We start from the raw sequence: 22,085 nt of genomic DNA, 5'->3' as shown, positions 1-22,085 counted from the left end.
CAGGGCCCATTTGCACAGCATTACCACCATGAGATTATTCCCCCAGGGGTCATTCCTGGAAGAGCTCATTACACGAGTGATCAAAAGCAAACCTGGAAAACAAACCCAAAGACTTCTAGATTGCCATCCCTTCATATGTACCATACAAGGCACTGGCACAGAAATCTCATTGTATAACCAGCCTACTATGGAGGGAAAGAACATGTTGTATGGATTTTATGTAATTAGTTAAATTTATGTAAGAATGTCTCTTCAGCTTAGCTGCCAAGAGTTCTATACTCTTACAAGAAAACATCAACAAGCCAGTGTAGGGACAGCTACCTTAGTTCCTCCCATATCTGAGGTGGGGAATCTTTTTTCTGTCTAGGGCGGCAGTCGCTCTGGGATTATTGCTTTCTCTCTTTCTGTCCTCACCTCCTATCTTTCATCTATGCCCACCTTTGTACAGATCGGACTTCTAAAGCCAGGCTATGGCCCGGAATCTGAACCACTTTATTTCAATGAGATCAGAGAGGCAGCTGCTGCTCTATTTTCTTTCCAAACCTAGACAAATATTTTCTTAGTCGTAGGCCCGAGATAGATGGGCCAAAAGCGCGGTGCTGCCACTGATACTTGGATTCTGGAGCGCACAGCAACCGCATGCTCCAGAACCCTAGGATGTGTGGTCGGTGGCCTAATGGTGGCTTCCTGTCCACATGGGAGCTGCCATCTTGACATAAGTGACGCGCAGCATATACACGGTGGTATGCGTTGCTTAGGTCATGAGTGCGCCAATGGTGCACTTGTGGCGTGTGCACGGTGACCGAAAAAAGTACCCCTTTTTCCGGGTTCTTTTTGGGGTGGAGGGATGCCATGCAGTTTAGCTACTGTGGTGTCCCTCTGCGGGAAAACGGGCTGCGTCCAGTCTAGCCTTTCCCGCAGGTATGTACTGGGCCATAGTTTCCTAATTTCTGAAGTGTTAGTCTTGCAATCTTCAGATGCAAGAGACATTTAACTCAATTTAATCAGTTTTTAACTAGAGGTACATCTATTATTTTTCTTGTTGTTGTTGTTGCTGTGTGCTTTCAAGTCATTTCCAATTTATGGCGACTCTATCACGGGGCTTCCTTGGCAAGTATTTTTCAAAGGAGGGTTTCCATTGCCATCCTCTGAGGCTGAAAGACTGCAACTTGCCCAAGGTCACCCAGTGGGTTTATATGGCTGAGACAAAAAGATCTACATAGACCTACACTGTTTCTACATCTACACTGTATTAATAAGACAGTTTGACAACACTTTAATAGCTGTAGCTCCATCTTATGGGATAATGGTATCTTTACTTTTACTAGGTCTTTAGCTGTCTCTGTGCTGGTGCCTCACAAAAACTACAAATCCCAGGATTCTGTAAGATGAAGTCATGGGAGTGGTGTCATACTGCATTATTTCTATATTGTATATGGACCTTTGGACTTTGCTTTGCATTCTAGTACTTTTTATATGTTGCTTTGCAGAAAGACAACTGACAGTAATGGTAATAAATAGCACATAAAACATTAAAAATCCATCTGTTTTGGAACATAAGACTATGTTTTTCCAGTACTAATGAGATCCCCAGCCTTCTTTGGCTGCATCTCCACCACTTTTTTGTGTCCTTGAATCTTTTTTTCTCTCCTCTACTTTGCTTTTCCATTGTTGACTTTTAAGCTGTATGGACTAAACCTGTTTCCAGACGGGTGACTCCTATCAGTATTCAATTACTGGTCTCCAACTATGTGAAACAAGCATGCTTACAACTATGGCCCTGCACAGGCCGGCTCTTTGTGGTGTGCCCATGACATGCTAGGCTTGCCTCGGGGCGGCGCGTGCACATGCCCTGCAACCCTAGCATGTGATGAGGGTGTCGCAGTTGCGCAGCACCACCCACATGGCGCACACAGCTATGATGTTGCAGCTGCGCAGCGTCCAAACTGCACTGCTTAGCTGCAACGCCATTGGGATGTCTTTGTAGGTTTGCAGCGGCGCAACTGCACTGCAAAAAGAAGCCACTTTTTAATGTTCCTTTGTTGCTGTGCAGCGCGTTGCACAGTTTGGTTGCTGCGACGCTGCTGTGGAGCTAAGAGAGGTGCCTCCCTGGCGCCTCTTTCTGGTGGTCTGTACCCTGCCTACGTTCACACTATATGGGATATTGCACCTTTTCCTTGTTCCTCCCTCTATGTTCTCATCACATTACTGGCCATGATACAGCTGTGGTAAATGAGGAAAGGGTAGGTTTAATTCATGTAAACAGAAATTTGGAATGAAACAAAATCTGAGCAATACTTATTTAAAAATATCGATCTAACAGTATGGAAAGTGCTTATCCCTTTAAACTTGATCATCTATTATTACCACTCATGAAATTTCAAAACCCCATAAATGCTTAAAATATGCCTTTGAATCAGAAATATACAGTGGACCCTTGCCTTACGTGGGGGATCCGTTCCGGACACCCCCGCATAAGGTGAATTCAGCCTACGCTTGAGCAGCGGTGCGGTGGTGCTCATGCGCCATGGGCACACCTCATTCATCTGAGTGAGACATGCCACCCCTTGCGCCCTGCATGCTCAAAGCCGTGTATAACGTGGGCACACTGTAGATTGCAAATGTTAACTGTGATATAACTGTAAGCCCATTCATATTACAGCATCATAGTGGTATTACTCCAGTTTTGCTACCATAATTCCATCCTATGGAATCCTGGGATCTGAGATGCAGGGAAGTTAATTTAGAATTCTCAGAATGTTCCAGTGCTTCACCAAACTACAAACCCCATACAATGGAATCCTGGCAGTGGAATAATAGCACTATAATTCTGTATTATAAATGGGCTCTGTGTTGTTAATGGACCCCTTCATCCAGCCATGAGTATTCAGGGACGTACTTACACTGAATGTAAAGGTGCCTAGGAGATCTGTAAATAATATGGTTAATAGCCACTTCTAGACTTAATACGCTGAGTCTAGCTAATCCCCTTCTAAAACCGTCTAAAGCTCTGGGCAGATGTTTTGATAAATTGTACACTGAACATGTGGATAGAAAGCAGGTCTGAACTCACTGGCCAGCCCACTCCCCATGTCTGTGCTCAGTATATCAGTATTTTGGTTAAAGAGATGGGCAGTTGATGTGGCAAATGTGTTTTATTCTAGAAATTGTGTAAAACTTGATATTATGATTTTTAAACAGCAATTATTTAGAAGACCACTCAGAGTTTGAGGGCCAACAGTGCAGCATATTTAGTTTGGAAAGAATCCTGTTGGTGAGTCCTCATTAGTACAGACCCATCAAATCCCTTGTTGAGTGGTGATTCAATGCCTTGCTGTTGTATACCTTCAAGTCACTTCCAATTTATGGTAACTCTAAGGGGAACCTATCATGGGGTCCTCTGGGGAAGGTTTGTTCAGAGAGGGTTTGCTATTGCCCTTCTCTGAGAGTGTGACTTTTCCAGGATCACTGAGTTTCCATGCCCAAGTAGGGATTCAAACCTATGTCTCCTAGAGTCCAAGTTCAACATTTATACCACTATACCATGTTGGCTCTCGATTCAACACAAAGGAAAATCCAATGGCTACAATGGCTCTGCTCCAATCAGGGACCATAATAAGATTTAGACCTTTGTATGTAAATACAGCATTGGGGCATCATCACATCTTGTGAAAGCATTTCCCATTGTTAAATTATGTTTTGTTGGAGAAAAAAATATTATTTTGCGTCATCATTTTCATTGGCTAAGAAATCACTCATCCAGTTTTGATGGGATCTGCTTCTAGTCATGCTGTTAAAGGAATTTTGGAAATAACTAATAATTGCCTTCTTCTTCACTGTTTTCCCCCAGATCAAGCTCAAAGAGTATAGATTAAAAAAAAACAAACAGAAGTAAATACCTCAGATAGAAGGGTGACATAGGCCTTTCATCCTCTTGGGAGCTAAAAAACAAACAAAGACAGATATTTGTCATTAGCATTTAAGTTTCTATCCTTTGTTTTCAAATGCATTTGCACTGCATCATCTGGATCAGAGTGAAAGAGAAAGAGGCTGAATGAAGAGAATGCACCCTGATAACAATGTTTTACTGTATAGTTTTAAAGACAGCTGCTTGTGGTGGGAATGGTGAGAGAACAAAGTGTTAAACTACATTCTTCAAGGTTACAAAATCTGAAGTCATTTGCTAATGCTCACTAAGGCAGAACAACATAAATTGCTGAACTGTCAAGAGCCACAGCAGCTGAGCAGCAAATACTTCAGGGACTATTTCTACATCAACATTACAGCCAAAACTGGAACAGGGATTTTGAGGCAGGAAGGAGTGAGAACCTTCTATTGTTTCAAATGTGAATAATTTGCTCCTAAAAAGGAATAATGGAATAATTTGTCTGGAAAAAAAGGTGCAAATTTTTGTCCCTGTATATATTTGGAGTGCACCCCTTTCACAGACAATTACAGGCAAAACCTCAATGACCACTCTCAGGCCAATTAGGTAAAAATGTATCAAATGCAAATTCACATTTGACCAGTCAGGGCTGGGACAGCTCCAAACTCTTGATGATCAAGGAAAGGGAGGGCCCCTCAGTGTTTGAAATCCTTGAAAACATGCATTTCAACTATCGCTTCAATACTACTTTTACCACAAGGAAAAATTTCATATTTAGAAAGGAAAGCAGAAGAGAATTCTGACATGCCCTCCAATGACTACATGGAATAAAAGTAGCAGAGACCACACGCTCCCTTATAAGGAAAGTGCATGAAATCAGCCAGTGTGGTGTCGTGGTTTGTGTGCTGGACTAGGACTCTGGAGACCATGGCTTTATTCCCAGCTTGACCATGAAACCCACTGGGTGACCTTGTGCAAGTCACACTCTCTCAGCCTCAGGGGAAAGCAAAGGTAAACCTCCTCTGAACAAAATGTTGCCAAGAAAACCCCATGATAGGTTTAGGGTGGCCTTAGGGTCACCCTAAACTGGAAACAACTTGAGGCAATTAAGCCAGAACTTAGATTTTTTTTTTTATTTGACCTTCAATTCCCATAAGCTCATAGCCAACATGGTCACTGGGAACTACAGTGCAAAAAAGCAGCTTTTCCAAACACTGAGCAAAACCTGACCTTGCCTGAAAGAGGAGTAATCTAGGCAAACCACAAAGGGAAGCATGGTGAGACCCTCTCCCCAATGTTTACAAAAGGACTTGCCAGGGGAGCTGTGTGTGTTTGCCCTGTCCTCAAAGGTTAAAACATACACACATGCAAACTTTGCAGGGCATGTCATTTTCATCAAATATTTGGGTACTTAAAATAAGATCAATTGCTCAGGTTGCTGAACTATTTTTAAAGGCATTCTACTCTGACGGCTGATAAAAGGACCTTGCAGAAAAACAGCTTCCAGGAATAGAAAAGGGAAAAAAAGTCCTACACAAATGTGTAAACAGTGGGACCAAATGGCCATGGTTTCTATTTGGCCCATGTATAGAAGAGAACAAGCTGGTAGAATGGGCTGTGCCATATGAGACTACAGGTTATTTTGGAGAAGGGGGGTGGACTCTGATTTTGGATATTTTTCAGGATAAAAATAAATACATCTCTGCAATAGAAATATAACATGGTAGAGAGAAATTATCTATCACAACTTACTGTAACCTGTCCTGCTTTTCCAGTTGCACGTACAGTAATTTTTAAGTTAGGCAAACATTAAGAAATACGATACGATATCCGTTCTTTGGTCTGTAAAATGAATACCCAGCTTGTTGGGTTACTAGTTGTAAACCACTTAGAGTGCTTAGTTCAGAATGAAGTGGTACAGAAATGGAAATGCTATTGTTATTGCTATTGATCACTGACCTACAATCAAAAGTGATACAATCCAATGTATCACCTCAGCACTCTACCATTCTGTTCTACTGCTTGCATAGACCAGAACCATACAGAATTTTTCAAATGAGCATAATGCACAATGCATACAATGAAGTGGTCCCTAGTAAACACAATGCCACAATGAATCTAGTACCCCTTTAAAGTGTCATGAGACTATGTTTTCTTTGATATGGGGAAAAATAGCCAGTACTTTTAGCTGTACTGCCATATCAGGTCAACACACAGAGCTTGTTGATTTTGGCTTAACATGCCAGCAAACTTTGTTATGTTGGCTCTCATTTTTTCCTTATCATGCAGGTACAGCTTGGCAAGTCAACCTCTTTTGTAAACAGATAGCAATGCCTTAACATTTGGAGAAAGACTTAAGGAGAATTTCCTGAATTAGGACAGAATATTAAATGACTTCAGTCAGGCAAATGTCGTACTGTTACCAGAGATGCTTTATCTGGCTGCTGGAGGTAAAGGTGCACATCAGGTGCTAAAAAGACAAAAAAATTATGGTTTTTATCAAGGGCATGCTCTGACCTACAAGGTAAGATGATTCTATAGACCTGGAAAAACCCACTTGTTTTTTGAAAAATATTCTGGATGCTGCCATGATCAGATGTTTTCTATGCACTCTGGTTCAATCACCATCATTTCAAGGTTCCTATCTGAAATCCTGGAGAGCTGCTGTCAATGTAAGCGAGAGTTTCCCAAATGGCACCTTCAAGATGCATCAAAATAAAACTTCCCATAATTTTCTGGTGAGCAATGGCCAATGAAGGATGGCACGGGTCACTGGCCCTTTAGATGCTTTGAACTCCCAAAATCTATGGCCATCAACCATATTGGGTAGAGTTTCTGGGAGCTGAAGCCCAAAACATTTGGGGAACTGAATGTTGAGATCAGAAAAATATTGAACTAGATCAGAGTTGAGAATCATGCAGCCCTTGAGATGTTGTTGAACTGAAGCTCCCATCAGGACCTGACAGAATAGCCAGTGCTGAGGAATGCTGGTAGTTACAATCTAACAATATCTGGTAGATCACATTACTCTCACCCCCTAAACTAAATTCTACCCTAGATCCTGAATTGTTGCCCAGGATTTTGTAATCTTTACTGACATGCTTCCTCCTCAGATGCTCATTCCATCCATCTACAAGGCCACCTTGCACCCAGTGGTCATTGGTTGCAATCGCCTTTAAGTCTTCTTTGGGTATCACAGGAAGAAGGTGGCTAGGAAAATATCCCCCCCCCCCCCAAGTTCTATAATGTTCCCTCCTGACTGATTACATGTTGTCTGATACCGGGTTTAGGTATCAGGCTAAGGGTTATAATTTACGTTCATACCTGGGAATAACACTCACTGCATTCAGCTGGGCTCACTTCTGAGTAAAGATGTATATGATTGCACTGCCAAAAGCATTTGGCCAGTTTTCAGGTGTTTAGTTGATTCAGACTGGTTTTTATTTTTTGGAAAATATTTTATTTTACCAATAGGACATTATGCAGACTACATGACATGGAAGATCGCATTTCTTCCCTGTCTTGCCTGATGAAGGAAATTGAAGATTTCAAAAGCTTACACATAATTTTCAGTCTTGTGGTTGGCCCAATAAAAACCATATGAAATAAAATCTCAATATGGGTTTTAATTTTTTATTACAGTCACCATGCACACCTCTGCTTCTTATTTTACAGATGTCTCTTCATTTTTTTCAGTCACTATATGTGGTGTCTTAGGGACTGTTTTAAGACCAAGGCCAAGAACACTATAAGCCAGCCTGTTTTATTTTGGACAGAGAAATACTATCTCTAGCTTGGCAGAAACTAGCTAGGCAGTGCTATGTCTTTATCTTGCACAAATAACTCATGTGGTGCAGCCATTTTGATCAGTTAGGTTCATGTGATCAGTATCAGAGTCTAGGTATCCAATAAGGGAAGGTTCAGTGGCATACCACCATAATCAAAATAATCTTGAAAAGTGTTCTAATTAAGATAAATGTTGCATCAGTAGAGACCTGCAATTGGCTCTCTTTTGGCATAAGGTTATGCTCTTAATAATACGTTTACGTAGGTAATGCCACTCAGCTTCTGTTGCTTTATTTCTTAAAGATTAAAATCAAGAGGAGAGCATGTTAGACGATTGGGAAGGGACACATCTGTTTACAATTTGCAGTCTGGCAAAACTCCCTGGATGGGTAAGACAGAAAATGGGTCAGGACAAGGTGGAGAGAATTACTGATGCTGTATGGAAGCCAAAGCTGCACCCTTCCTTTGAATTCAACAGTAGCATGTTAATACAGACCAAACATAAGTTAAGTTGCATAATACTAAGAGATGGGTTACCAAGCAACCGCAAATATTCAGTGAAAGACAGTTTCTAAAAACTTGGTTGTGCATCAAGAGACTTCAATATTTTAGCAGGCAATCTGGGATATTTTTTCCCTAACACTAGAAAATGATTCTAAATTCTGTCTCAGAGTACTTGCCCTGGGTTCAAAGTTTTTGTTTTCACCGGAACAGTATGCAATGAGTACAACAGGGCTGTTTATTTTACATTATGTAATGGTGTCACTCTTGTCACACAAAGGTACAGCATTTTATTGATGGAGACAAAGCAAAATTTCAAGAATGTCTTTCACTTGTTGGCCGACATGTGCATGCATGAATGTGGCATCTTGTGGCCTGACAATTCTTGGTCACCTGGCAGTGGTTTTTTTGTAAAGTCACCTCAAGTGACTAGGCACATAGCTGTTCTGAAGCCTGTTATTAAAATATAGTATCAAAGTCTAGAGTTTCACTAAAATGTGAACAGCTTACTTTACTGGAGTAGGCAGTGCAATGCTAAAGTTATAATGGGACACAACCGAAACAGCCAAGTAAGACAAAATTGTTGTCCGTCTCTATCTGGCCTCCTCATGCCAAATTGTTCACATGCCTCTGCTTATAGCCTCAAACCAATTCTGCCCTATGTTCTTAAAAAAAACTACACTGCTAGTTATAGAGATTTCTCCTTATAGCCATGTTTAATCTGCAATCCTGTGCAGGCAGCTTAAATTTCACAATGGATTTTAAGCAACTTGCGCACTGGATCTTAACTCTGGACACCTTCCTCACAATTCAGAGCCTGAAAAAGTTACTTTTTTGGACTACCAGACCACCCTACCCAGCACTTAGTAGCCATGTTCTCTGCAAGAAGTTTCACAAATAAAGTAGTGTTGCACTTGCTACGTTTTCCTTATAATTCTGCAATTTTTCTCTGAACATCAAAATAGAAAAAAAGACAATTAAATCCTTCCACTTGCATTGTGAAAGTAGGACCTAGTCGTTTTGCTTCAAGACAATTGCACAGTAAAAAGAAAGAAAGAAAGAAAGAAAGAAAGAAACGAAACGAAAAGAAAAAGAAAGGGGGGGTTGCAAATGCTTGGAGTGGCTTTCTTGCGATTAGTGGCATTTAAATCCAGAAATGAAAACCCAAATTAATACATGAATTAACAATGAATACATTTAGAAATTTGAAAAATTGGAAAGGATATCCAGGATCACCCAGATCAGTGCTACTCAAAGTGTTGGTCCCTGGATCAATGTTGGTCCCTGAACCATTGGCTTTTAGTTCTTGGCATGTTTTCAGGACAGAAAGAAAGAAACAACCGTACCTAGGGACTAGCAAAAATTTAGTGTTGATCTCTGGCACATTAGGGAAAAAATATGATGTTCCCTTACTTTAAATAGCCTAAGAAGCACTTACCTAGTCCAACCCTCTGCCAAGACAAGAATACCCATTTAAAACATCCCTGACAGATGGTCATCTGGCGTCTATTTAAAAACCTCCCATGAATGAGACCACCACCTTCCAAGGATCGATGCTGAGTTAATGTATGCGACCCTGACACACACACAAATGGATGTCACATCTTATTTCATTAATGTGGTGCTGCAAAGCATTTTGAAAAGTGACTGAATGGGAGGGAAGGGTCCAAAGTACCAGCCTTATCTCCTTGGGTTTATCTTAACTTTATGTGTATGAACAGCCATCTGTAATCTAAGTGAAAAACAAGTTTCGGCAATGGTACCAGAAAAAAAACCAGTCCCCTTCACACCTAGTATAGAGAATATCTACAAGCAGGGAGGTTAAGTATTAGAGTGACTAGTGCACAGGTCAGAAATTAGTCCCATGATTGATACATTGGACGTAATGGGCCTGAAGCCTTTCAGATTATCTCTCTCTTCCCAACTTAATTATTTGCAGACGGCCATAAAAGAGAGATACTGGGTCACGTACACAGCTTAATCATATTTACAAGATGGATACCAGACCTTGCACCATCCAGAAGCATACTTCTGGATATTATTGGAAGTTTCAGCCCCCAAATCATCTGGCTTGTAGCAAAATATAAAATGATACAGTATGTGTACCTCACTTTCTCCTAACCATTCTGTTGTTGTTCGAATCATCCACTTATAACGCAACACTAAATCTCAAAGTGAAGCCATGAGAGCTACTGATGGAAGCATGTAAATAAAGCTGTATTAGAGGAAGAGCTGTCACTTGGTAGAGGAAATGCTTTCTATGCAAAAAAAACAACCCTCAGTTTCAATCTTTGGCATCCCCACGAAAGGCAGGTGAAGTCTCTTGTTTGAAACGCAGAACAACTGCGGGCTTCAATGTCAACAACAGCGGGCTTCTGTCTTTGCATAGTAGGGCATGGTAAACTACTTTTTTGGGGAGACTACAACTCCCAGAATCCTCAGTCAACATGATCACTCACCATTCTGGAAGCCACAGTCCAAGACATCAATTTTCCAAGTTGTAGGTATAAAGTGGGAGCCAGCATGGTGTAGTTATTTGAGACTTGGATTATGACCTTTTGGAGACTAGGGTTCGATTTCCTGCTCAGCCACGGAAACCCACTGACTGCTCTTGGGGTGAGTCACACACTCTCAGCCCCAGAAAACTTGTGATAGATTAGTTGTAGAATCACCATAAGTTGAAATGACTTGAAGGCACACAACAACAGGGTATAAGGATCCCTGTGTTTCTAAGCATTTGTAAGCAACATCTACAAAACCCCTACAGAACTTAAAAGACTAACTTATTTAAATCAACTTCTGTGACTTTAGGCCATAATAATTTAGTTAAAACACACTTTAAGCTCGCATTAGATCAGGTGTTGTTTTTAATGGATTATTTAATTGTTTTTATTTATTTTATCATCATTTTATGATGTTTACAAACTGGTCCCACTATAGCTGTTTTCACGCAAACCACTCTGAGATGCTCTAAATGAAAAGCAGTACAAGAATGCTCTTAAATAAATAATAACACCATTCTTTTAATAGAGCTGCATGCCAAAATGTTCAGAAACTAATTCATTACCAACGCAATTCCTATAAGCACCTATTAAAATGTCCCACAATTACTAATCAGTGGCTATCCTGGCTGGATGCCCTGGGAATTAAAGTTCAAAACATCAAGGAGGGAGAAAAAAAAATATATTGAACTTTGTATCCAGCAACAGACCTTTGACACTAAATAATTATAGCACTGTGATACTACTTTAACTGCCATGACTGCCTCCTTGGAATCTTGGGATGCAATTTGATGAGTCACTACAGTATTGCTCTCTGGCTGAGTTTCAAACATTCTTCCCTAAGCTACATTTCCCAGGATTCCACAGGATGTTGGCACGGCAATTAAAATGAAAACACAGTGCTATAATAGCTTAGTGTGAAAGGGCTCCAGGACCACAATGCCATTTCAAATGAAACACTCAGTGCTATGGGACTAACTTTTCCACAGATTCATACTGGACTGTATTGTTGTTAATGCCAATGTGGGTGGAACTATTAGTAGTTGTGAAAATCTTCCTTCGCAGGTGCAATAGGCTGGAATGACCCAGCCCTACCCATTTACTAAGGGTTTTTGAAATGTTACAGCAGTGTTATGGAATGAAGCCAGGGAAAAGCAATTCACACTTAAAGGACACCTGATTGTTCTGCAATTCTTCAGACTTTATCCTGGTGACAGGATGCAATCCAACACAGAGTTGATGGAAGAAAGTGTTAGGAGTGATTTATTTAAGTGAATCATTCATATTTTTGTTTTAGAAGTCCCTTCTTTCCACAAATCATGAGACCTGGATAGTTCACGTATAAAATAATACAGTAATGAGTTTAAAAATAAAAACCAGAGCTAAATTTCACTTACAGTTTTTTGTGGATTAAGCTGCACTTGTTGGCCATTAATAAACAATTCTTCCAGCATTTTCTGGAAGATATCTCTTTGAAAAAAGGTAGGAGACTAGGAATGGAAATAACATTAGCAATTATTTGTTAAGAAAAAAGTTCCCTGACAGTCAGAAATCCCTATCGGGAAGAATAATGGATCTGTGAGAATTCTGTACAATTTCCCCCGGGTATCTGATGCACTTCCTTTGAGGTTGAGAGAGCATGATTTGCCCAAGGTCACCTACTGACTTTCTGTGGCCAAATGGGGATTTGAACCCTGAACAAATCTTGCCAAGAAAACCCCACGATAAGGTTGCCGTAAGTTGGAAACAACTTGAATGCACACAACAACAACAAACCCGATGTCCTACAGTGTTGCGCAGAAACCATTATGTGAAGAAAAATACATTTTAAAAAATCTACAACTCCCCCACACACTGTTTCTGTGCAGGAAAAAAAGGTGTGCGTGCGCAAGAGAAAACACAAGTTTCTCTCTTCAGAATAATTCCTAACACTTCCAAACATTTGAATACGGGAAGAAGAATAGTGGAAGATTATCTGCTTTTACCCACAGTGGATAATAAACTAGTTTCATTATTCATCCTTCCATGTCAGGATGGAAGTCAAGAATGTAGGATTTAGATCCCTACAACCAAATATGGGACAACAAAGATGGCTCTTGAACTTCCTATGAATCTGATGCTCAGCCAATACAAAAAGAATTCTGTTTCAAAATAGGTATAATTGCGAGAAGGGGAAGGCTATATAGATTATGAAGGGTCTGGGCATGTAGTAATCTGAAAGTCCCAAAAGTACATGAATTGGCAACCCATTTTGTACTGCTGCAACCTTCACAGATGATTCAAGGGCAGCATGATGTACTTCTCCTGTTTAGAATCGGTGCATTATTTAACAATAGCTCTACTGTTTATTAATTAAAGATTTCTCCTTTAAGAGTAGATACAGTAGCCTTTTGGCATTGTAAAAGTGACGGCTAATGTTTACAGCCCCCAGGATCTGGCATGGGCCCACACATGGGGTTCAGAGTGCATGACTAATAGTACAATTAGTCAAGGCTGGCAAGAACAAGAATGCCATTTTATAGAGATGGGAAAAATGGAGAGCAGGGAGCACACTCGGAGGCTTTCCAACTGATGGCTTAGGCAATGGCATCACTAGGGTTGGTGTCACCCAGTGTGGTAACTCATGGTGTCATCCCACTATTGACCTCTTCCTATATCACACCATACAGAATCCTTAGTACAGTCAGCCCTCCCCATAGGCGGGCTGGGGTGCGCCCTATTATTTTCTATGGGGCTTGTGCATACACTCTTTTCCTGATATGTCGGGGGTCCAGAATGGATCCCCTGCGTATGGGGAGAGCAGACTGTAAGGTTTTTTGTACTCCAACCAAGGCATCTGAGGAAGTGGACTGAAGTCTACGAAAGCTCATGCAGCCAACTTCTTTCTTTCAGTTAGCCTCAAAAGTGCTACAAGATCTCTCTACATATTGATTTTACAGACTAACACAGCTATATCTTTGGATTAGACATTTTTGTAATCATGTTACTCATTAATCATAATTCCTGCATATCAATGAATGTCATGGTTGTGACATAAACATATAGTTGTGTCATAAACACCTAGGAAACTTAAAATTGTACTTTTAAATTTCAATATCATACGCACAACCTAAATGCATTTATGTATACATAGCATCATGTGGTTGAAGTGAAAAATTGATTAAAGATTATGTTTTTGAAGAAATTTTTAAAATGAATTTAATTTTTTAAAATTAACCTGGGGCCTCTCATTTCTCCTTCCACTGAGCCTCACCCAACTCACCCCATCTCTTCAGCACTCCTCTAGTGATGGCAATGGGCTTAGGCAAAGTCACTTGTTCATGTTGTCACCCCTAAGCAGGCAGACAGCCACCCACAGCTCCAGTGAGTGGGAACAGCTGGCAGAGTGAGGAATCCAGTCTTGGTTGCCTCCCTCCACCCATGAAGAGGAGTCAGACCAGCGCCCCCAAGAATCTCCCCCAACCCTGCAGGACTGAGGGGTATGGAAGAGGATGAGGATGCCCCCATTGCAACAGCTTCACCTGGCCTGTCACCTCAAAGCATCCTCCTCCTCTTCCTGCAAGCAGGTGAGAACAGGAGGGGACGGGAAGAGGTGGTGGAAGAAGCAGCAGCTGTGCGCCGTCTCCCTCTTGACCTTCTTGGCATCCTCCCCAGTAGCAACAGAGAACTGCTTTTCCCTCCATTCATACCTACTGCGAGAGAAGAGAGGGCAAGGTGGGCAGGGATGTGTCAGGCATTTTGGAAAGGTGCTTCGGCTTTCTAGTAGCACCTTCTGGGTCTGGCAGGGCAGCTGGCTGGGCAGGTAAGAAAGGCGATGGAAGCAGGGGCGGCCACTGATTCCTTTAGTTTTGGGGGCAGGAAGGAGTCCATGGCCACCACTGTGGTCACTGCCACCGGGACCTTCTTTTCCAGTCCGGTCAGCAGCTCTGCCAGACCTGGAAGGGGATACTGGGACGTGGCAGCACCCCACCACTACCACCAGATGCAATCAGCAGATAGCAGAGGCATCCTTGGCTGGCAGAAGGGTGTGTGTGTTTTGGGACACACAGTAAGCGACCGATACACTGAGTGTTCACCCCCTCTGAGGTGTCACTCGGTGCAGTCAGCACCCACTGCCAATCTTCTAGTGATGCCCCTGCACAAACAATTACATCTGTATCTACAGATTTAGATACTGTATCAAGGGGCACACACAGAAGTGAATGCTCTTTTTGCACTTAATAAAAGGGTAGGCTACAACTTTTAGATATAGAAACTAGTTACAAGAATAACAGAATCTCAGAACTGGAAGAAAGATGACCATCCAACCTCTATTTAAAGACCTCCAAAGGAGAGTCTACCAGTCCCTTAGGCAGTTTATTCCACTGTCAGCCAGTTCTTGCAATAAGGAAGTTCTTTCTAAAGTTTAGACAAAATCCATTTTCTTGTAATTTGAATCCACTGGTTTATGTTCTAATTTCTGAAGCAGCAGAAGACAAGCTTGCCCCACCTTCTATGTACAGTAATACAGAAATGTGACTTTCTAGCTATTGCCAGAAACAAGCTGAACAGTTCATTTATGAAAAGGCTGTGGGCCGGGGGCACTATATGAGACGTTGACTGCCAATTTGCAGTGAGTTTCCTGGAAAGAAAGAAATGTTGGTAGCCAATGGGCACAAATATTGTGCTGGTCCCAGTCACATTGGAAAAATACAGTTCAGCATGTAAAATAGCTTAGGAAATGCTGATTTGCAGCACAGGTAGGCAATATTTTTGAATTTTTGCTACTTCTGCCATTGTTTGACATTGGCCTTACTAGGCTGCATCCATACTGCAGAAATAATCCAGTCTGACACCACTTTAATTGTCATGTCTGAGTGCTAGGGTATCTTGGGAATTGTAGTTTGTTGTGGCACCAGAGCTCTCTGAATAAGAAGGCAAAATGTCTCACAAAACTACAATTCCCAGAATTCCATAGCATTGAGGTGTGGCAGTTAAAAAGGTGTCAAACTGGATTATTTCTGTACTGTGGATGCAGCACTAAAGTCTTAACAAAACCTGGAGGACAACAAACTGCACACTGTTACCTGCATTTTGCAAGGACATGACTTAAGTAAAAGAGGCAAAATCTATGCACAGAACAAGTCTGAGCTACTCAGCAACCCATTCCCCCAAGCCCTTGTTTAGTTCAAATATTGTAACTGCTGAAAATCAGCTGCTGCAAAACTGACCGATTAGCATTGTTTAAAAAGAGTCTTTTAAAAAATATATCAAAATAGCAGTATTGTTTCTCTCATACATTATATTCCTGGGTCTACCTATAAGCTAAGAATTTCATTAATAGAACTAGGAGTGTAATCAAGGTCTTTTCCAGTCCAAGAATGCTGTTTTCCTAGGGAACACCACATTCCCGGTCAAGAGTTCAAATGAGAGCTTTGAACCAGCCACTTGTTTTCCCAGCATCTGTCCTGCTCCAATCCCTGACAGATTATACGAAGAAAGAGGTCTCTTGTAAATCAAAGCCATTCAGCTAAATGAAAGTTAAGGAAAAGAATGGAGCAGCAATTCCTACAGTTCAAGGTGGAACCCATTTGAGAGCACAAAACTGTACAGCAGAGGTTGGTCTCAGGGAACCAGTATTATTTATTTCAAAGTTTACTAAGGGCAGAATTAAAAACGATACTGGTGAGCAAGTTTTACTGTATATACTCATGCACAAGTCTAGAAATTTTAGTAAAAAAATTGGCCCCAAAAAACTGAGTCAGTTTATCCATGGGCCAATATAAATACTGTACTTTAACTCTTATATATAAAAAATAAACCATCTCTTGGTGAAAGGCAAGAGTGTAATCTGCCCTGGAAGCACTAGCCCCCCTCTACCCACTCATCCATCCAGCCTTTAGTGTATGCACAAAAATGCTTGCTGGAATTTGGTATGTTTTTGGCACTGTTTTCCTTTGCATCATCGTTTAGATCCTTAGGTTCATGCAGCTAAGTTTTACCCTTGATTTATTCAAGGGTCATAACAAAATCAATAATTTTGGCCCCATAACCTGCCCTTGACTTATATATGAAGTTGATTTATAGTAGAGTATATATATACTGTAATTTATCTTTCATTCTATGTGAAACAAACCCTCCAGGTCCAGAAAAGCAACTCTACTAATTAAACAACCACAATCCTTTAATTTTTCAAGATTAAAACTAGCATGAAGCAAATTTATAAAAGGCAAGGATGCAAGCACTTTCTAGTAAACTGTAATGGGATCCAGCAACTAACTGAACTGTATTAAGTATTCTAATCACACCAATGTTTTTAAAAGTGTATCCATTCATTTACTTCTTTCTATTATTATTTGTTTAAACAGCTTCGCTATAGTTTATGTTATTCTGCTTTAGGGCCTAAATACCCTAAAGGCACCAGATCTCATCTAATCTAAGCAGGGTCATCCCTGGTTACTACTTAGATGGGAGACTGCCAATGCACATCTCAGAGGAAGGAACTGGCAAAATCACCTCTGAAGATTTTTTGCCTAAGAAAGCCCTACGAAATTCATAGGGTTGCCTTACTTACAACTTGAAGGTTCATGCTCACACACACACATTCTGCTTTAACACAACCATATATTCTTTGTAACTCGGTGAATAAACAACTGGCTTGCCTTAAGTAAGGAGATTCAACTTTTTAACCTGTTCACAAAGTGACTCTGAAAAAAGATTGTTGCTAAAATAAATAAATAAATCTGTAGCATGATTTTTCAAAGAGCAAACATATATTCTACCCTTATGCTCTGTTTGAACTAAAACGTTCACTCATTCCAACTACTGTACTCTTTATGACATTTCTATGCTCCACACAAAAAGAAATCCTTGTTCCATAACTTTTACAGTATCTCAGTCATGCACCTATTTACTCAGTGCCCGCTGGACACAAAGGTGAGTCCACATAGGACAGCACCTTCATAAAGAGCTGGATGAATTCTGCTTTTTAAAAAATTGTTTTATTACATTTTTAACCTCTTCAGTCTTGAATATACAACACTTTGCATTTCCAGATGCACAAAACTGGTTCCATATGGAATACACTTTATGAAGAACAACCAGATAATGTAAACGTGTCTAGTTAAGAGGTATTAGCCCTGTAAACCTACACATACTTATCTGATTTCAATGGGCCTCCTAAGTAAGTATAGATAGGTTTACAGGCTTAATAACTCTACTAAAGTTATTGTTCTGGGCAGTTATATATTGCCATTGTTTCAGAGAGAGAGAGAGAGAGAGAGAGAGAGAGAGAGAGAGAGAGAGCAATCCAAGTTATATATTCCATAGGTTGTTGTTGTTATTATTATTACTATTTTATATACTTATATCTCTCCTTTCTCCCAATATAGGGACTCATGGCAGCAAACAGCAAATTAAAAACAATACAACTTAAAAACAATACAAATATATTATATATAAACAATATATAAATCTTTCATGGGTAGATAGATAGATAGATATATCTTCCATATATATATATATGAATGTCAGCTACTATGCCATCATAAACATAACACTTTTTTGAAAAATAAAATAAATAAAGATGGGGAGGATCTGCTGTTATCCACTTCCCCCAAACTGCACAATGCTTTTTAAAAAGCACACAAGAATGCAAGAATGTCACTGAATTACAAAAAGCACATTCCAAAATCCCTGCATTCCTGTGAAAGGAGGCAAGAGGAAAGTATAAAGTAGATAATAACAGTATCTGGATTGCCCAAGTGCACAGATGCTTCAGTTGAGTCCTTTTAAAACAAAAGATTCAAACACCCTACAGAAGAGAGAGAGACAGACACAGAGAGAGAAGGAAATCAAACTATCAGCTACCTTTGCAGAGACATGATTTCACAAGCCATTCCTGAAAGTTGACTATTCTGGCTTGGAAAGAGGGCTGTTTCCAGAAGCGATGGCTTTCTCTCCTCTGCAGTCTTCTTCTTCTCAGGCTAATCTAGCCAAATCTTTTCTCCAGGGAGAAAGTGAGAGAAAGTCCCTGCCCACAGTCAGCAGCAGCAGCCGCCTAAGTTTCCCTGCAAGCTGGTTTTATTTTGGTTTCCTTTGCTGCCTGAGCCTTGCAGACCAGGGCTTTGACATTGCCATGCACACTCAGGCTCCCTCCTCTCTCTCACACTCTCTTCTTGGCAAGCTGCAATCTGTTTACTGCCTCGCAGGCAGGCAGGCAGGCAGGCAGGCGTTTTAAGGCATCCAGCCTGCTGCTGCTTCAGGGTTCCCCCTTTTTGTCTTGTGCAAAACACACACACACACACACACACAGCCTCCAGTCCACTTTGACCTTTTGTTCCCAAGGCAGCAGCTGAAGCATTCAGCCAACCAGGACAGGAAAATAATAATAAAATAAAAATAACAACTAGAGCTAGGCTGCTGCAGATCCAAACTTTCAAAGCCTTTCCTCTGCTCCTGGAGGCTTAGAGCCAAGCCATTTTAAAATTTCTTCTTCCCTTTAAAAACCCATTGCAGAAAGTAAAGGCAGCTGCGTCCCCCCAGTGCTATTATTATTGGGGCTGTCCAAATCAATATTTTCTGCTCTTCAATACTCTGGGCTATTCAAAGCAATATTTTGTTTTCCTTGCAAACTGCATAGATCCAACATCACTTGGGGAACGTTTGGGGGATTTTTTGGGATTGCAGTTCCCAGAATCCCCCAGCCACGTGGCTGGGGGATTCTGGGAGCTGCAGCCCAGAAAACCAGTTTCCCCTACTTTCTTCTGGCTGGGGGATTCTGGGTACTGCAACCCAAAATACAACTTCCTCTACTTTCTATTGGCTGGGGATTCTGGGTGCTGCAGTCCAAAAAAACAGCCGCCCCTACTTTCTGCTGGTTGGGGGATTCTGGCTGCTGCAGTCCAAAAAAACAGCTTCCCCTACTTTCTGCTGGCTGGGGGATTCTGGGTACTGCAGTCCAAAAACAGATTTCTCTACTTTCTATTGGCTGGGGATTCTGGCTGCTGCAGTCCAAAAAAACAGCTTCCCCTACTTTCTGCTGGCTGGGGGATTCTGGGTACTGCAGTCCAAAAACAGATTTCTCTACTTTCTATTGGCTGGGGATTCTGGGTGCTGCAGTCCAAAAAAACAGCTTCCCCTACTTTCTGCTGGCTGGGGGATTCTGGGTGCTGCAGTCCAAAAACAGCTTCCTTTACTTTCTGTTGGCTGGGGGATTCTGGGTGCTGCAGTCCAAAAACTGCTTCCTCTACTTTGTTGGTTGGGGGATTCTGGGTGCTGCAGTTCAAAAACTGCTTCCCCTACTTTCTGCTGGCTGGGGATTATGGGAGTTGTTGTGCATAAAACAGCCTTTCCACAGGCTGTGAAACATCCACTCCAAAGTCACCACTGCCTCTACTTTCTGCCACCTGGGGGATTCTGGGAGCTGCAATCCAAAAAACAGCTTTTTCCCCCAGGCTCTGAAACACATTTACTCCAAAATCAAAGCTGTCTCTTACTTTCTGCTGGCTGGAGGATTCTGGGAGTTGCTACCCAGAAAATAACTCTCCCCAGGCTCTAAAACACCCACTCAAAAATCACAGCTACCTCTACATTCTCCTGGCTGGGGGATTCTGGGCGGTGCAGTCCAAAAAGAGCTTTCCCCCCTAGGCTCTGAAATACATGCACTCAAAAGTCACAGTTGCCTCTACTTTCTGCTGGCTGGGGGATTATGGGAGTTACAATTTTAAAAACAGGGTTGGTTTTTTTTTTTTTTTTTTTTTTGGTAAGGCTATGAAACACAGACTTTCAAAAGTCACAACTGCTTGTACTTTCTGTGAGTTGGGGGGTTCTGGGAGTTGCAGTCCAAAAAAAAAAAAAAAAAAGAACTTCCCCCCCAACTGATGCAGTGATGTTGGAGCTATGCAGATTGCAATGAAAATGTGAACAGTGCAGAGGAACAACATGTGAGGCATGCTATGGGAAGGAAAAGAAACCCAAATCCTGCTTCCCCCACCCCCTTTTATAGGGGGAGGAAGGCTCAGCAAGGACAACAAGCCATGATGCTCCAACCAGTTCCTCCTGGGGCTTGCATCCTACGTGCTCCTTGCCTCCTAGTCACAGAGGGGCCTCCCCTTCCACGTGCTTCTTTGCCACAACTCTTGTGACATCAGGTCAAGCACGTCCATCACTAGAGAGCAGGAAAGCACAGCTGGGCATCTTTGTAGTACAAACAACGCAGCACATGCACAGTCCCTCATGCCCCTATCCAAAGCATTCCGTAGGCTGCTTTTCATAATATTGTTTCGAGAATGACTGAGGACTGTGTTTCTGGCCTTGTGGCTTCAAGCGATAACAACGACAACAATCGTAACAATAACTACTACTACTACTTATATCCTGTCTTTCTCCCAATACAGGGACCCAAGGGGGCGAATAGCAAATTTAAAACAATTCAATTTAAAGACAACGTAAAAGCATTAAAATGTACAAATATAACTTTAAAAAAAACAATTTGAATATATATATTAAAAAAAACATTAAACCATTTTAAAAGTTAAAACAGCTATGCATTAAAATGTAAAATGTGTTAAAAATAACTTTCAGAGTGCATAGAAAGCACTGCTCACTTCTGAGCCTGTCTCCCCAGAAATGTAAAGGCTCAGCTCTTCTTCTTTTTTTAAACATTTTAAAAGCATTTAAAGCTTTGTTGACATGTCGGAATGTGCCTTCCAGGGTGCGTCTAGAAATAGTGCAGTTTTGACATCACTTTAACTGCCATGGTGCTGTCCTACAGAACCCCTGTATTTGTAGTTTTGTGAGGCACCACCACTTTTTGGCAGAGAAGGATAAACACCTTGAAAAACTACAAATCCAAAGATTCCATAGGATAGAGCTACAGCAATTAAAGTGGTGTCAAACTGCATCCTTCCTACAGTGTGGCTGCACCTTCCCAGTTGACTCTCTGCCTTATGGTAAACCTGAGCATGATTCTCTTAACAAGATTTGTTCAAAGGGGGTTTGCTACTGGTTTCCTCTGAATCTGAGAGAGTGTGACTTCCCCAAGGTCACCCAGTGGATTTTCTGTGACCAACTGGGAATTTGAACCCAGGCAAAAGGGACATTTTAAAAGATCTCCCACCCACAATGTATTACCAGTCTACAATTTTATATAGAGTACAAGAAGAGTCAAGAGCCAGCGTGGCATAGTGGTGTGAGTGTTGGACTATAGGAGTTTATCGCACAGGATGGATCCTGTGCAGAAACGAGATTTAAAAATCCGGAAAAAAACCTGCAAAAGCAGGTTGGTTTTCAGACACGTTGGGGTAAATATGCAATAACGCGACTTTAACCTAAACGGAAAGGCGACAAAGCCTGCTCCTTTTTATTTTCGGGATTTTCTGAAAGTAAAAAGGAGCCAGTTTTGTCTACTTTCTATTTGGGTTAATGTCACG

The 22,085-nt window shown here is 41.2% G+C and overlaps 1 protein-coding gene across 6 annotated transcripts in view; it reads right to left on the bottom strand.

Moving 5' to 3' along the window:
• FAM13A (family with sequence similarity 13 member A) overlaps positions 1-22,085 on the bottom strand; it is a 175,812-nt gene that overhangs the window by 65,336 nt on the left and 88,391 nt on the right. For 3 of the 6 annotated variants that reach the window (XM_089526127.1, XM_089526126.1, XM_089526129.1), the window contains one exon: positions 3,900-3,941. The exons of 1 other annotated variant lie outside the window; for it this stretch is intronic. In XM_089526127.1, coding sequence (XP_089382253.1) covers positions 3,900-3,941 — 42 coding nt within the window. Of the gene's footprint in view, positions 1-3,899; positions 3,942-18,522; positions 18,871-22,085 lie in introns of those variants that run through there. 2 more of the 6 variants (XM_089526130.1, XM_089526131.1) reach the window with 2 other exon arrangements.

Source organism: Sceloporus occidentalis, unplaced genomic scaffold (genome assembly GCF_023333645.1).
Source record: "Sceloporus occidentalis isolate IW3139 unplaced genomic scaffold, rSceOcc1.0.p SCAF_5, whole genome shotgun sequence".
Classification (NCBI taxonomy): domain Eukaryota; kingdom Metazoa; phylum Chordata; class Lepidosauria; order Squamata; family Phrynosomatidae; genus Sceloporus; species Sceloporus occidentalis.
This window is presented reverse-complemented; position numbering and strand designations above follow the sequence as displayed.